At 48.1% G+C, this 12,334-nt stretch overlaps 1 protein-coding gene across 1 annotated transcript in view; it reads right to left on the bottom strand.

Moving 5' to 3' along the window:
• The window catches only part of GSE1 (Gse1 coiled-coil protein), an 804,746-nt gene that overhangs the window by 13,326 nt on the left and 779,086 nt on the right, over positions 1-12,334 (bottom strand). The window contains 4 exon segments of the mRNA XM_020989231.2: positions 1,525-1,795; positions 3,888-4,000; positions 6,560-7,158; positions 11,776-12,100. Of these exon segments, the coding sequence (XP_020844890.1) occupies positions 1,525-1,795; positions 3,888-4,000; positions 6,560-7,158; positions 11,776-12,100 (1,308 nt within the window).

Raw genomic sequence — 12,334 nt, forward strand, 5'->3', positions numbered from 1 at the left:
CTTTCTCTTGGAAAGACTCTGGCCCCAACCTATAAAAATCACAGCTAGAAGCCCAACCTTCACTCGAGCACACTCCCTAACCCTGTCAGAGCTCAATTTGTGTCTGTGTACACTGTATTTTCCTACACAACCACCCAAAATGAAGTTCCACTCACATGCCCTCTGAGGGTTCACCTAAGAGCAGACTGAATCAGATCAACTCTCTGCACCATCTTATTGGGAATTCTGACACCATGAAATTTATACAGCCCTACTGGCAGTGGCCCTGCTCCTGGAAGCCAGCAGGACTACATAGCTAAAAGAGATATTGCCTTCTCTTGACAAAACTAAAGGCAGTGAGAGCTATTACTGAGGGACGCTGACAGCAGATCCCTGAGGTCCCCGCTAACTTTAAGAGTTGATGATTCAACAGATGAATTGCCATTCCTTCAAGGACAGAAGGGAAATCCTGCCTGCTGATTAAAAAAAGAATCAAGAACACAGTTCTAAAAATGAATTCTGGATTGATCCGCAGGGATTTTTGAAGGGGTTTTTTTCCTCCTTCTTCTGTGATTTCTTTCAGAGATATTATTGGACTAACGCTAAGCAAGCTGAATACTGAAATGAACCAAAAATAGGGCTAAATGAATAAACACAGAGAGAGCCTGGCTGGTCGCCCATGTATGTGTCTAATGTGGACTGTTTCACTGTACTTGCAGTAACAACTGTTTGGCCACATTCCTTAGCCGCTAACCTGATGTGTCAAAACCCATCATGGGTCAAGTAGGAGACTTGCTTTCTCTGACTCTCTGGTTATAGTGGGAGAGGTGGAGGGTCAAGCTGGTGGCGTTTCCCTCCCCTGGCACAATCCCAGAAATTCAAGGATTCTGTCTCTGCACAGTAATAGCTGGGTCTCCGTAAACTTTGCCAGCAACTGATAATTATCTCCTTATCTTGCCCCTCAGAAAACAAAAGCCATTGAGACAAGCCAAGAGGATGTACCAAGAAGGAAAACTGATGGAGCCTAGCAGGAAAAAGAAACTTGATGGTATCCACTGAGCAAGATGAATGGACAGAGCCGGTACCAACCAGCTGGTTTGAAGAGACATTCGTTCATTCTCCTAAGCAGAGCAGAATTCTCTGCTACCAAGTTTACCTCTAGGGACCAATGTGGGTGGCTGGGACAACAGCCATCTCTCAAGATGATCAGCTACCCTCCGCCTCCACCGAGGAGGAAAAAGAGAAAAGAAGTCAAGATTTAGGATGGGGGTCAAGCTGAAAGTTGGACAGGATTACCCTCCTGGAGAGCTTTAAAGAACAAGATAGACAGAGGTACGTCCCAGGTGACATAGGAACATATGCCCACCTAGCAGCTAGAATAAAACGCAGAACTTGTGAGTCAGGAATGCTCTTGACCACTGACTCAAGATAAGCTATTCGTTTTGGTCAGTTTCATCTCATCTCATCCCACTGTACAAAAGAAGGAATCACCAAACCCCATGACCTAGACAGACATCACAGAGAGGGAAGACTTCCGGGCTATACCTTTTCTCTTCTCGGCACTGATGTGAGTCAGGTGGAATATGGTCAAGAACCTCTTCTTCTCCTCAAAGTTGGGGCTGTTGTTCATCTCATCGGGACTGTATCGAGTGGAGAGTGCAAGCCTAGGGGAAGGGGTCTGTCGCTTATTCTGAACGGCTGGGGGTGATGGACTCCGCTCCCTCAGCATCCGGCGCCTCTTCCTCCTCTTCTGAGTCAGTAACTCCTCCTTCTGCTGTCGGGTGGTCAGGCCAAAGAGCTGCAGGAATTCTAGCTTCTAAATGAGAGAGGTGACCAGACAGGGAAACAAAGTCAGTTAAAAACCAACCCAGGACTTTCCATCTCCACCATCATCTGGTCTTGTCTGACTCCTAGCACCCTGAATCCTGCTGTACCTCACAAATACTCTACGGAGGGCGAGCTAGCTCCAAAAGGCATCAGTGAACCACAAATGTGGTGATCAATCATGTGAAAGGCCCCAGGAGAACACAACCGACAGAAGGGGGAAAAAAAAAGGCACATGCGAACAATTTGTGAAAAATGCCATTTGCCCTCCAGGCGAAGGATGAGGAAATGATAATTGCTCACATTTCCATAATGCCTGGGGAATGACAAAGGCCTTTCTTCACAATTGCCCCGCAACAGGTCTCATCTTTACTTTACAAATAAGGAAACTGAGGCTCAGAGTTTTCTTAAGTGACCTGCCCATGGGTACAAAAGCCAGTAAGCATCAGATTACAATTCAAAGCCTGAATCATTGATGGCTGCCTCTGTAATTGACAGAGAGTGAGGAAGGGAAAAATTGTTTCCTCAAGAAAATTGGATTATAGCCTATGGGAGAAGCCCAGGCCAACTCCACTATACATCAGGTAACAGACAGGGGAGAGGTTACCACCTCCTAGGGGAGGTGGGATGTGGGGGGGCTCGGAAGCCTTAGCTCTCTTCTACAATCAGCTCACATGCCACCTCTTCCGGGAAAGCAGTCCTGATTTTCACCTTGACCCCCGAGTACAGAAGCTACCTGAGGGCAGAGACTGTTTCATTTTGTCTTTGCATGGCACTGGCTAGAAGAACACCTTGCACATTATGAGCCCTTCCAGAAAGCCTGCTGGATCAGACTGGGTTGTCTGCTCAGAGCCCTGGCCTTCTGAGAACCACTACAAATACCACCACTGGGAGAGAAAGCTAGAGATCCAAAGGGCTGCTCTTGTGGGCTAGGCAGCAGGAAATCCACTCTAGAACTGTGCTGGAGGGGCAGTTAGGTGGCATAGTGGATAGAGCACCGATCCTGGAGTCAGGAGAACCTGAGTTCAAATCCGGCCTCAGACAACTTGACACTTACTAGCTGTGTGACCTTGGGCAAGTCACTTAACCCCACTGCCTAGCAAAAACCAAAAAACAACAAAAAAAGAGAACTGTGTTGGGATTTGGATGCCTTGCACAGATCTCAATCTGCTTACCCCAAGGGCATGGTCAGTGTCAGAACGAGACTCTATGGGCGAGCCTGGGCTTCTATGCTAAGTCACATCCACTATGTTGGTCCAACCCCCCATGGTTGTGTTCTTCTGCACCAAGAGGAATTGACTGGTTTCACGTCTCCCATCCTCTCCCTCAAAATCACACATCCGTGGGATGTGAGACTGTACAATTCCTAATCTGGGGGGGGCCTCCTCTGCTTGGCACAAACCCTTCACCTGTTTCCCTCTTCTGTTGAGTTCTGAAAGCTAGAACACTGCCAGAGGTTAGATAAGAGGGAGGAAAGACCCAGTAACAGATCTGAGGTTTGATGGAGCTTGTTTTTATTCAATAACAAATTTACTCCCACCTCGAAGGCCTTTTCACTGCACAAGTGTTAGTATTTCCCAACCTCAGTGGGTCACAAAAACCTCTCTCTCTGGTAAATGGGAAATGTCCCTGGGTTTCCTCACTGTCCTTCTGATGGCATTTTCCTTCTGGATAAAGGATGAAGTAACAATGGTGGAAGAGGCCAGAAGACTGGGGCATAGACTCACAGGGGCACAAGCACACAAGGAAATGACTGCAGAAGCTGCTCATCACGTCCTTCATTCAGCAGAGGAAGCCCCCGAAAAGGCAAGAGGACCAAGATCCCTTATCTAGGAAGGACCCTGACCCATGTCTTTGGATTCCAAGTCCAGGGTTCACTTCACTGTGCTGCCATTAAAATGGCGGCGGGGGTTTCCAGCGTTCAGACCAACAGATGGATTTCAGGTGGAAGAGTGTTACAGAGCAGACCCAAGCTCACCGGTAGATAAGGGTTGAAAGAAAACTTAGCAAAATACCAGCATCCGGCTAACGACCTTATTCAAAGCCTTTGGGACATTCACATGAGAACAGTGGAGCCAAAATACCTCAGAGGACGTGTCCAGCTTGAGGGGCGGCTGCTCAGCAACACATCGAAGGTGGGCCCGGACTTCTTCTTCATCACTCTCATCGTAAGAGTCATCAAGGTCATAGTAGTAGCCTGAAATCAATCAAGGAGTGAAGATTTACCAAGTGTCTACTATGTGTCTGGCAGCTTGCTAGGACTGAAATAAATGAGGCACATAAGTGTAGAGTCATACGTTTAAAACAGGAAAAGAACCTTGAAATTCATCTAGTGAAAGCCCTTGATTTTTCATATGGGTAAAATGAGGCCCACAGAGGTTAAGTGACTGGCCTAAGGCCACAATGGTAGGAATCTGCCGAACCCAAGTCCTCTGATTTCAGATCCAGCCTGTTTTTCCACTCTTTAGTCACATAGGAGTCTGGGAGGACATCAGGAACAAACACACGTACGTGTGTGTGTGTGTGTGTGTGTGTGTGTGTGTGTGTGTGTGTGTGTGTGTGTGTGTGTGTGTGTGTGTGTGTTAGGAACTCTTGTTGCCTCTGAATTGAGAAATCAGACGCACTAATTGACTCACAGTTATTGGGCAGGCACTTTTCTGGTCTCTAGGTTATGACTGTAAGATTCACATCCAGAGTGCCCAGTGTACCGGGAATTATATTCTCTAACTATGGAACTGCAAAAGGTCAGAACTGGAAGGGACCATAAGTGACTATTCAATCCCCTCATTTTACAGGAGGAAACTGAACCCATTAAAGACAGTGACTTGCCCAAGGCCATTCAGCTCAGTAGCAGGGGCAGAATTCAGTCCTCATGGCCATCTCATTGAGATGTCTTAGTTGGTACTTGAATAATGTATACTATATTTTCTAGGCATGTCACATATTTCATGAAGAGTAGGGGTGCTTAACCTGGGGTCTGGGAACTTGTTTTGTTAAAAACACAAAACCAGAAACTTGATAACTACATTTCAATGACTGTCTTCCATGCATTTAAAGCCATGATTTACAGGGGGCCACAGGCTATTCTACCAGACTGACAACAGTGTCTATGGCACAAAAAAGGGTAAGAAGATTAATACCTGGGGAGCTCTGGGGCCCCTCCAAGCACCATGTCCAAATCCCTCACCCTGGCATTCAAAGCCAACCAGAGGACTGCCCGGTCCTTTCAAGCTCTTGTCATCTATTTCTCTTTCCTCTTGCTCCCTAACATCCCTTAACCCAGCCCAGCCCAAACAGCTTTCTTCCAAACTCAGAACCTCCTCTACTTCTTTAAAGTAGTCTAAAAGAATAACTCAGTGGTTTAGAAACAAAACAAAGGTCTACTAAAGGATCCCATGATTTACAACAGGAAGTGACCCTTCAGATCATTGCAAGGAAGACACTGCCTTCAGTGTCTCCTTCTCGGAGGTCTATAAACTGAGTTCAACTAGGTAACCTGAGGTCCCCAGCTCTAAATCTGTGACCCAATGCCTACTCTATTCCTGACTTCTTCAGAAACCTCTTTCTCCTGGAAGCTCAGAACCCTCCACCCCTGTGGCTCGACTTGTGATTGGATGACTCCTCCCAGAACCTCTACTTGAAGAGGGAAAGGAGCAGGTGGGCCACTTCCTGTCCTTTGAGGGCTTTCCCCTGGACTTCCTTTACCATGCCCCCACCACGAACACCTTTTGTAGTCTCCCTCACCCCACACCACCCTCTTTTCATTTTCTTTTTAGCTGTAAACTTCTAGAAGACAGGGATCGTTCCTAGCACTCAGCACAATGCCTGGTGTGTTGTATGTGTTTAATAAAAGCTAGCTGACTTGACTAGATCTGCTTAACATCTCTGAGGTTAACAAGTCTCACAACTTGGATTCAAACAAGGTCCAGTGACTCCCACTCTAGTGCTAACACTCCCTCCCCTGGCGCTCTCCTCATTTGAGAGCAGTGAACACCAAGCTCCCTGTGATGATGACAGCGACAAGCTGGCTGAGACAGCAGAATTCTGGGGCCTGCTTCCTTCTGGTCAGACCAGCTGTGCAGGTGCACCCAGCCAGCTCCCAGCAGAGCGTATCCTGAAGGCCCCGAGGCTCCAGCCCTTGGCTCCTTCCCGCTCACTGTTCCTCTTGGCTCTTTGGGGGGAACAGAGACAGCAGCCAAGACGGCCCCAACCCTACAGAAGGAGCTGAAGGCAACATAGGGAATGAGCCCTGTGGCGACAGTCGGATGGGAGGGGGAGCCAGGTGGGCTTTAGGAATGAAGGATATCGCCACTGCAGGGCTTCTGCCGTTTGTCATGGTGGCCCAGAGCCCCCACTGCTCGAAGGGCCCTCCCCCTGGTGGTTGTATCCTCCTATTATGTAGGACTATTAATATTTAAAACCATCTTATTAGCCTCAGTTCATCATTTATTAATTGTGCATGTCTGCAGAACAGGATTTACAGATAGGCTTTGATTTGGCTTTCAACACAATCTGCATAGAGGATGGGCCAGAAAGGTTCCATGGGTCTGTCTATTCAGAGGTGTCAATCAGCTACAGAGAAGCCACGTGAACTCCCTACTTGGGGCTTATTAAAACCCTACGTGGTTTCCCCTCCATCCCCCACCCCCTTGTCCAATTATCTGTCTTTCAACAGGCTGATCTGGGGCAACAAGAGCCCCTATTTCCGGCTCTGGATCCAGAATCAGAGGTGAAAGGGGCTACAAAGGGAACTGACCTTTCTCCTGGGCTTCCCGCCGCCTGCGCTCCTCCAGGTCCAGTTTGCTGACCAGCTTCCGATGCTGCTGTAAGAACTCATCGTAAACATACATGGGGTCAGGACCTCTGGGGAGCTGGGGCCGATATGGAGAGCTGGGCTTTGGGGGCAGGCTCACGTCAGGGAACTGTCCAGGCTGGGGGAGAGCTGCTCTCTGCTGGCTGAGGATGGTCTGAGTGGACTTCTCCAGTTCAGCCAAGAAGGGCCCGTGAGCATACCCACTGTGTTCCAAGGGCCCAGCCTCCCTGAGTGGGTGGTATTTGTCCAGGCTTGCCTCCCTCTTCCTAGTCCCCTCTTCAAGCTTCTCAGGGCAGAAAACTCGTTCTACCTTAACCAAGGGGATGGCTTGTCGGCTGGGCTCAAACGGAGCTGAGTGGGTATGGAGAGAATGGTTTTCTTGTACCCTTCGTGGTTCTAGGGTGTTTTCCATCAAGGTTACTGGATTCCAGAGTGAGGTTGGCATGGGATGGTGCTGAGGTTTGGGGGAGATGAGGGGCGGGGGCCCTCCAAAGTGCTGTGGCTGGTCTCGGTTGCTTGGCTCATGTCGATTTGGTCCCGGTCTGGGGAGAGAACAGAGTGACCCGTAAGAAATATAAGTACCGTGTGAGCAGAAATCAAACACACCCTGACCGTCACCTACATGCCTACCCTACCTCCCTGGGCTGTTCATGGGAGCTCAGGCGGATGTTTGCTAAAACACCTGACAATTTGAGCCAATATCCAGAGTTTTGGAGTTGACGGAAACTTTGAAGATCACCTAACTCCAGTTTCCTATTTTCACACAGGAGAGAAGAAGTCCAGAAGAAAGAAGTGACTTAGCTAAGATCATGTAGCTGAGGCCAGTGATTCCCAATTCCCAGTATGGACTGAGCTCTTTCCATTAACCCACACCAGTTTCTCAACATGATTCCATTCCCAACTATATCTCAAGAAAGGAAGCGGGGCCTTGTTGAGAGAGCCCAGAACCTGGTATCAGAGGATGTGGGCTTCAGTCCTGACAGTGAAACCTTGGAGAAGTCACTTCTCCATTTACAGCCTTGGCTTTCCTATCTACACTGGGGATAATACCTGCACTTCAAAGGATTGTTAGGATGCTTTCTGAGTGCAAATTTGTAGGCCTTTGATCTGTGGACAGGCAATCTCCCCAGTGAGGCCTCTTCTTTCTCAAAATAAAAATGTAAAACCATCTATTTCCTCACTTGTTCTGAGAAACGTTTGTGAAGTCCTCTGAGGGCTGTCGAAGACAGGTGGCATCTCATCATAACAGGGTCATGTAGTACAGAGAAAAGAAAAGTCACAGGACCTGGGTTCAAATCTTGCCTGGACCCTTTATTACCTAATGAGGCCCTGGGTCACTTAACCTCTGTGGGTCTCAATTTCCTCATCTATAAAATTATAGAGCTGGATGACATGACCTCTAGGATCCTTCTATCTTTAATTCTATGGTCTTATGAGGAAACAACAATAATTACTCATTTTTGTCTTCTCCTATTGGCAGCTGAATGTCCCACTTATAAACTGTTGGTCTGAAGAGAGCATTTGAGAAGGAGATGAGGATTCAACTACCATTCAGAACCCCAGGGTCTACTGGGTTAAAGGTACCTAGGATGGGATATGTCTTTAGCTACGCTGACACCCAGTGGGTGCTGGGAAAACAGCATTAGCCTCACAAAGCCACTGGTCACAGGGGAATGTTTTTATGCAGATCCCTTAGAAATGTTTTACATACATTATCTCATCCCATTCTAACAAACAACCCGCCGTGTGCCCAAGCCAGGACCCACCCCAGCTGAGGACTTCTGTACCAGGCTGCCTCAAATGTCCTTCAAAGGCCCTTGGTTACTTGGCCTGTTCTTTGGACTATAGGTTACTAGGTTAGGATAGCTTGACCCGAGGTCAGGTGGAGTATCTACTTACCACAGGTTTGTTTTCAGTGTTAAGCAAAGGCAAAGTAGGAGAATTACAACACACACAAAAGAGAAATCAGGAAGGGAGGAAGCTCTTTCATCAATAAAAGATTCTGCAATTTACAAGATGATCTGCCACAGGAATCCTTTCAATAGCCAGCTCCCCCCTAATTAAGTCATTTGGAAATGACTTAATTCACAGACTTTGGAGTTTTACTCCCCTCCTCTAGGGGCAAGGCTGTTGTATGAAGTAAGGTATGTCTGGATCCTCATCTCCATGTTGTGAGGGCAATCTGTGCCCAGGACATCATTAGACAGGCAGGAAAGGGGGTAACCCTCATCTCCCTCCCCTGCAGGTTCTGGAAAGACCAGTATGGCAGCCAATGCCCAGACGTTTGGCAAAGATGGGGGACTGCCCTTGAGGCAAACACAAAAGCCACCTCCTGCCCTTAATACTGGGCTGACTTGGGGTTAAAAAGACAAACATAAAACCTAGCTCCTAGATCACCCAAGTACAAAAGGGAACGATACCGTGAAACTGTTTGTTCTTCAGTAAACGGCCAAGGAATAAAAACCCGTTAGCAGAATAAATATTTCATGCACCAGCGCCAAGCATTTAACAGTTTTCCGGCTCAGAGAACAAGCCCTCCACATGTCAGAACATCGAGTTCAGATCACTGCTGACCTCGGAATCCAAGATGCCAAGGGAACCACACAAGGTTTAGGAGTGGCACCCCTTTTTCCTCCTCCTTCCCCCCTCCCATGGACCACCCTTTCCTCACGCACTGGTCCAGCTGGAGAGGCCTTCGTATCTTAGACCGGCAATGCCCTATCAATGGGCTTCCATTAACAGAATAGGTGGCTGGCTGAGAAGCTTTAATGGATCTTTTAAGGAGGGGTGGAGGGGGTGAGGAGAAGGAAAGCCCAGTTGAGAGACAAAGACAGCCTACAGGTTTCCTCCAAAAGGATGGATATTAACGAGGCTGATATCTCAATCCTCCAAGTATGAGTCATCTCCAAAGGCCAAAGGGCTCCTTCATAAACAGATGAGTTACAGGTTTCTATATGGGAGAGTCTTACGTAAGCTTCCATCTCTGGGAGGGGATGCGGGATGAAAGAAACATGGAACTAACTAGAGGGTCCAGGCTAGGCACCAGTCTCCCCTCCCCACCTCTGCCCAGGCCCTCATCTCTCCAGTGCATAGAGCAGAGGTGACCTCGACCTTTGAGCTTTTCAGGGGCCGTCAGAGGGAGAGAATGAAATAATTCCACAAGAGTGGAAGGCTGGAGGGAGGATCTGCTATTGTTGGGTAGGCCTGAAATCCGTTTCCTATTATACCTGATTACTTTAACTAATCCCCTTGCTGCCCCAAAATAACAATAGAATCCAAGGGCAGAGCTGCCTCGATGCACAGCCCTGTTTAAGCACTCAGCAGCGGAGCAAAGAGGGCTCTGTCAATGAGCCAAAACGCTGAAGGAAGAAGAAAAGGGGGACTGGGGGGAGGAGGGGTGTGGAGAGAGAAGATAACAAAATCAGGTTGGATTTAAAGATACAGAGGCCCCTTCAGCTGGATTTAGAATATTTTCAAGATGGAATCAATCTTTAAAGATTAGCTCATTCCACCCCCTCGTTTTCTGAGATGAAGAAACTGAGGCTTAGAAAGAAGTGATTTATGCAAGGTGACATACAGCGAGGGAGCAGAGGCAAACCTCAGAGCCTGGGGCTCCTAATGGCCAAGTGTGTTCCCCTTCCACAGCCATTTTACTGTGTATGTGACGCTAGCTTTTATACCTCCAGGCTTCCAAAGGGAAGGTCAGCGTTCCCACTCATCTACGGAAGCTGTAAATTTAGCTCTCGGTAAAAGTCGAGGACTGGAAAGTGGCAGTCTGAATCACAGAGTCAGTTTGGTGCTGGGGCGAGGGAGATCTGAGAGACCTGAAGTCCGACCCCTGACCTGGGGATTGTGCTCTAGCTCTGACACCTATGACCCGTGGGACCCCCTTAATATCTTTGAGGCCGTTTCCTTTTCAGTAGAAAGAAGCTAATAATCACAGCATTAGCCTCCCTCACAGGGCTGTTTTGGGCAGAAAACTTTATGAACCTTCCTTAAAGCCAGAGAATTACGAAGCCTATTAAAAGTAGTCAGAGTGGAGAGCCTTCATTATCAATTGCCAGGAACTCCCTAAGAGCAGTAGAAGGGGAGAGGATGGTAGCTCAGGCTGACTGAGATCAGGGACCCCCCCCAACTCAAGTTTCCACCTTCCCCATACCAGACCTAGCTGGAGAGTCCTAGGAACAGGTGACAACAGTTTAGGTACTCTTCCTCTTTAGGGCTAAAATACTAACTAGGATACAGTGCTGGTGTTGGAGTCAAAGATCTGAGTTCGAATCCTGCCTTAGACAGGATTAGCTGTAAGACCCAAGACAAGTCACTCTCAGCCTCAGTTTCCCCCATCTGTGAAGTGGTAAGATAACAGCACCTCCCTCACAGGGTTGTTATAAGGGCTAAATAAAACATTTGTAAAGTACTACTTAAATGCTAACTAGTAATATCAAGGGTAGCCAGGTGGTACAGTGGATAGAGTGCCAGGCATGGAGTCAGGAAGACCCATGTCCCTGAGTTCAAATCTGGCCTCAGACACTTACTAGCTGTGTGACCCCGGGCAAGTCACTTAACCTCGTTTGCCTCAGTTTCCTCATTTGTAAAATAAGCTGGTGAAGGAAATGACAAACCACTCCAGCACTTTTGTCAAGAAAACTCCAAAAGGAGTCATGAAAAGTCAGACACAACTGTACAACATTAATATCAATCCCCCCCTCCCCGAAGGACGGGAATCAGCACCAGGCAGGTGGCTCTGTGGTGAATTATGTGGTAGACAGGCAGTTCCATCATACTCCCTGATGGAAATGGTTGGATACCCAGTGTCCTCCTGAGCAAGGCTTCTCAATTTTCTGGTCTCATGAACCTCTGCGGATGTCTGGTGGAAATCGTGTTTTTCTCAAAATCATGTTTTTAAACTCATAAGGATAGGTAGGAGGGAATACAATTATATTGAAACAGTTATTTAAAAAAAAAAGTTCATGGAGCCCAGATTAAGAAGTCCAATCTAGAGAATCCCTCAAAAGCAGGGCCAGAGTTTGACCACATGAACAGAGCAGCTGTCAGAGGTTACAAAGCCTTGCTTGGAGCCCCCACCCCCACCCCTGCCCCAGATTCTCTGGGCCTGAATGTTGGCCTTGGGCATTCCCAACACTGCCCGCAGGTGGTACCTGGGGTTCTCAGGCCTATGTTCGGGCTCTGCTGGAGCTGGGGGGCGGCTGATGTCAAGATGCTGCTCCAAGACCTGCTGTCGGAACTCTGACACTTGGGACTGCCGGTCTTCCTTCTCTTGCCGAAGTCTCCTTTGGCGAGCCAGCCACTTCTCTTCCTCATTCGTGCGCTGGATCAGCAGGGCCGTGGCTGCACTGCTCCCGGGCAGGGGGAAGATGCTATGGTTGGAGATGAGGCTGGGCACTGGGTGATGGGAGGCAGGAGGCGGGTGTAAGGGGTGCTGGACAGCCTTGGGGGTCTGCAGGGCAGGCTCCTTGAGTTTCTCTGCAGGGGGAGGAAGAATCATCACAGGAATGTATTAAGGATCTGACACCTGAGTTTGCTCAGTCTTCCTCTTCCTCATTCCCCCCTACTTCACCTTTAACTAACCAAAGATGTTATTTTACTTGATTTCCTTTGCCAGGGGCCTATTCTGTTGACTAGAAACAAGAGAATACGAGTGGAATAATTTTAGCCATGCGAATTTTACAAGTAGTATATTCCACCCTTATTGAGACA

The sequence above is a fragment of the Phascolarctos cinereus genome, unplaced genomic scaffold, assembly GCF_003287225.1.
Source record: "Phascolarctos cinereus isolate Bilbo 61053 unplaced genomic scaffold, phaCin_HiC Scaffold_2;HRSCAF=192, whole genome shotgun sequence".
Taxonomy (NCBI): domain Eukaryota; kingdom Metazoa; phylum Chordata; class Mammalia; order Diprotodontia; family Phascolarctidae; genus Phascolarctos; species Phascolarctos cinereus.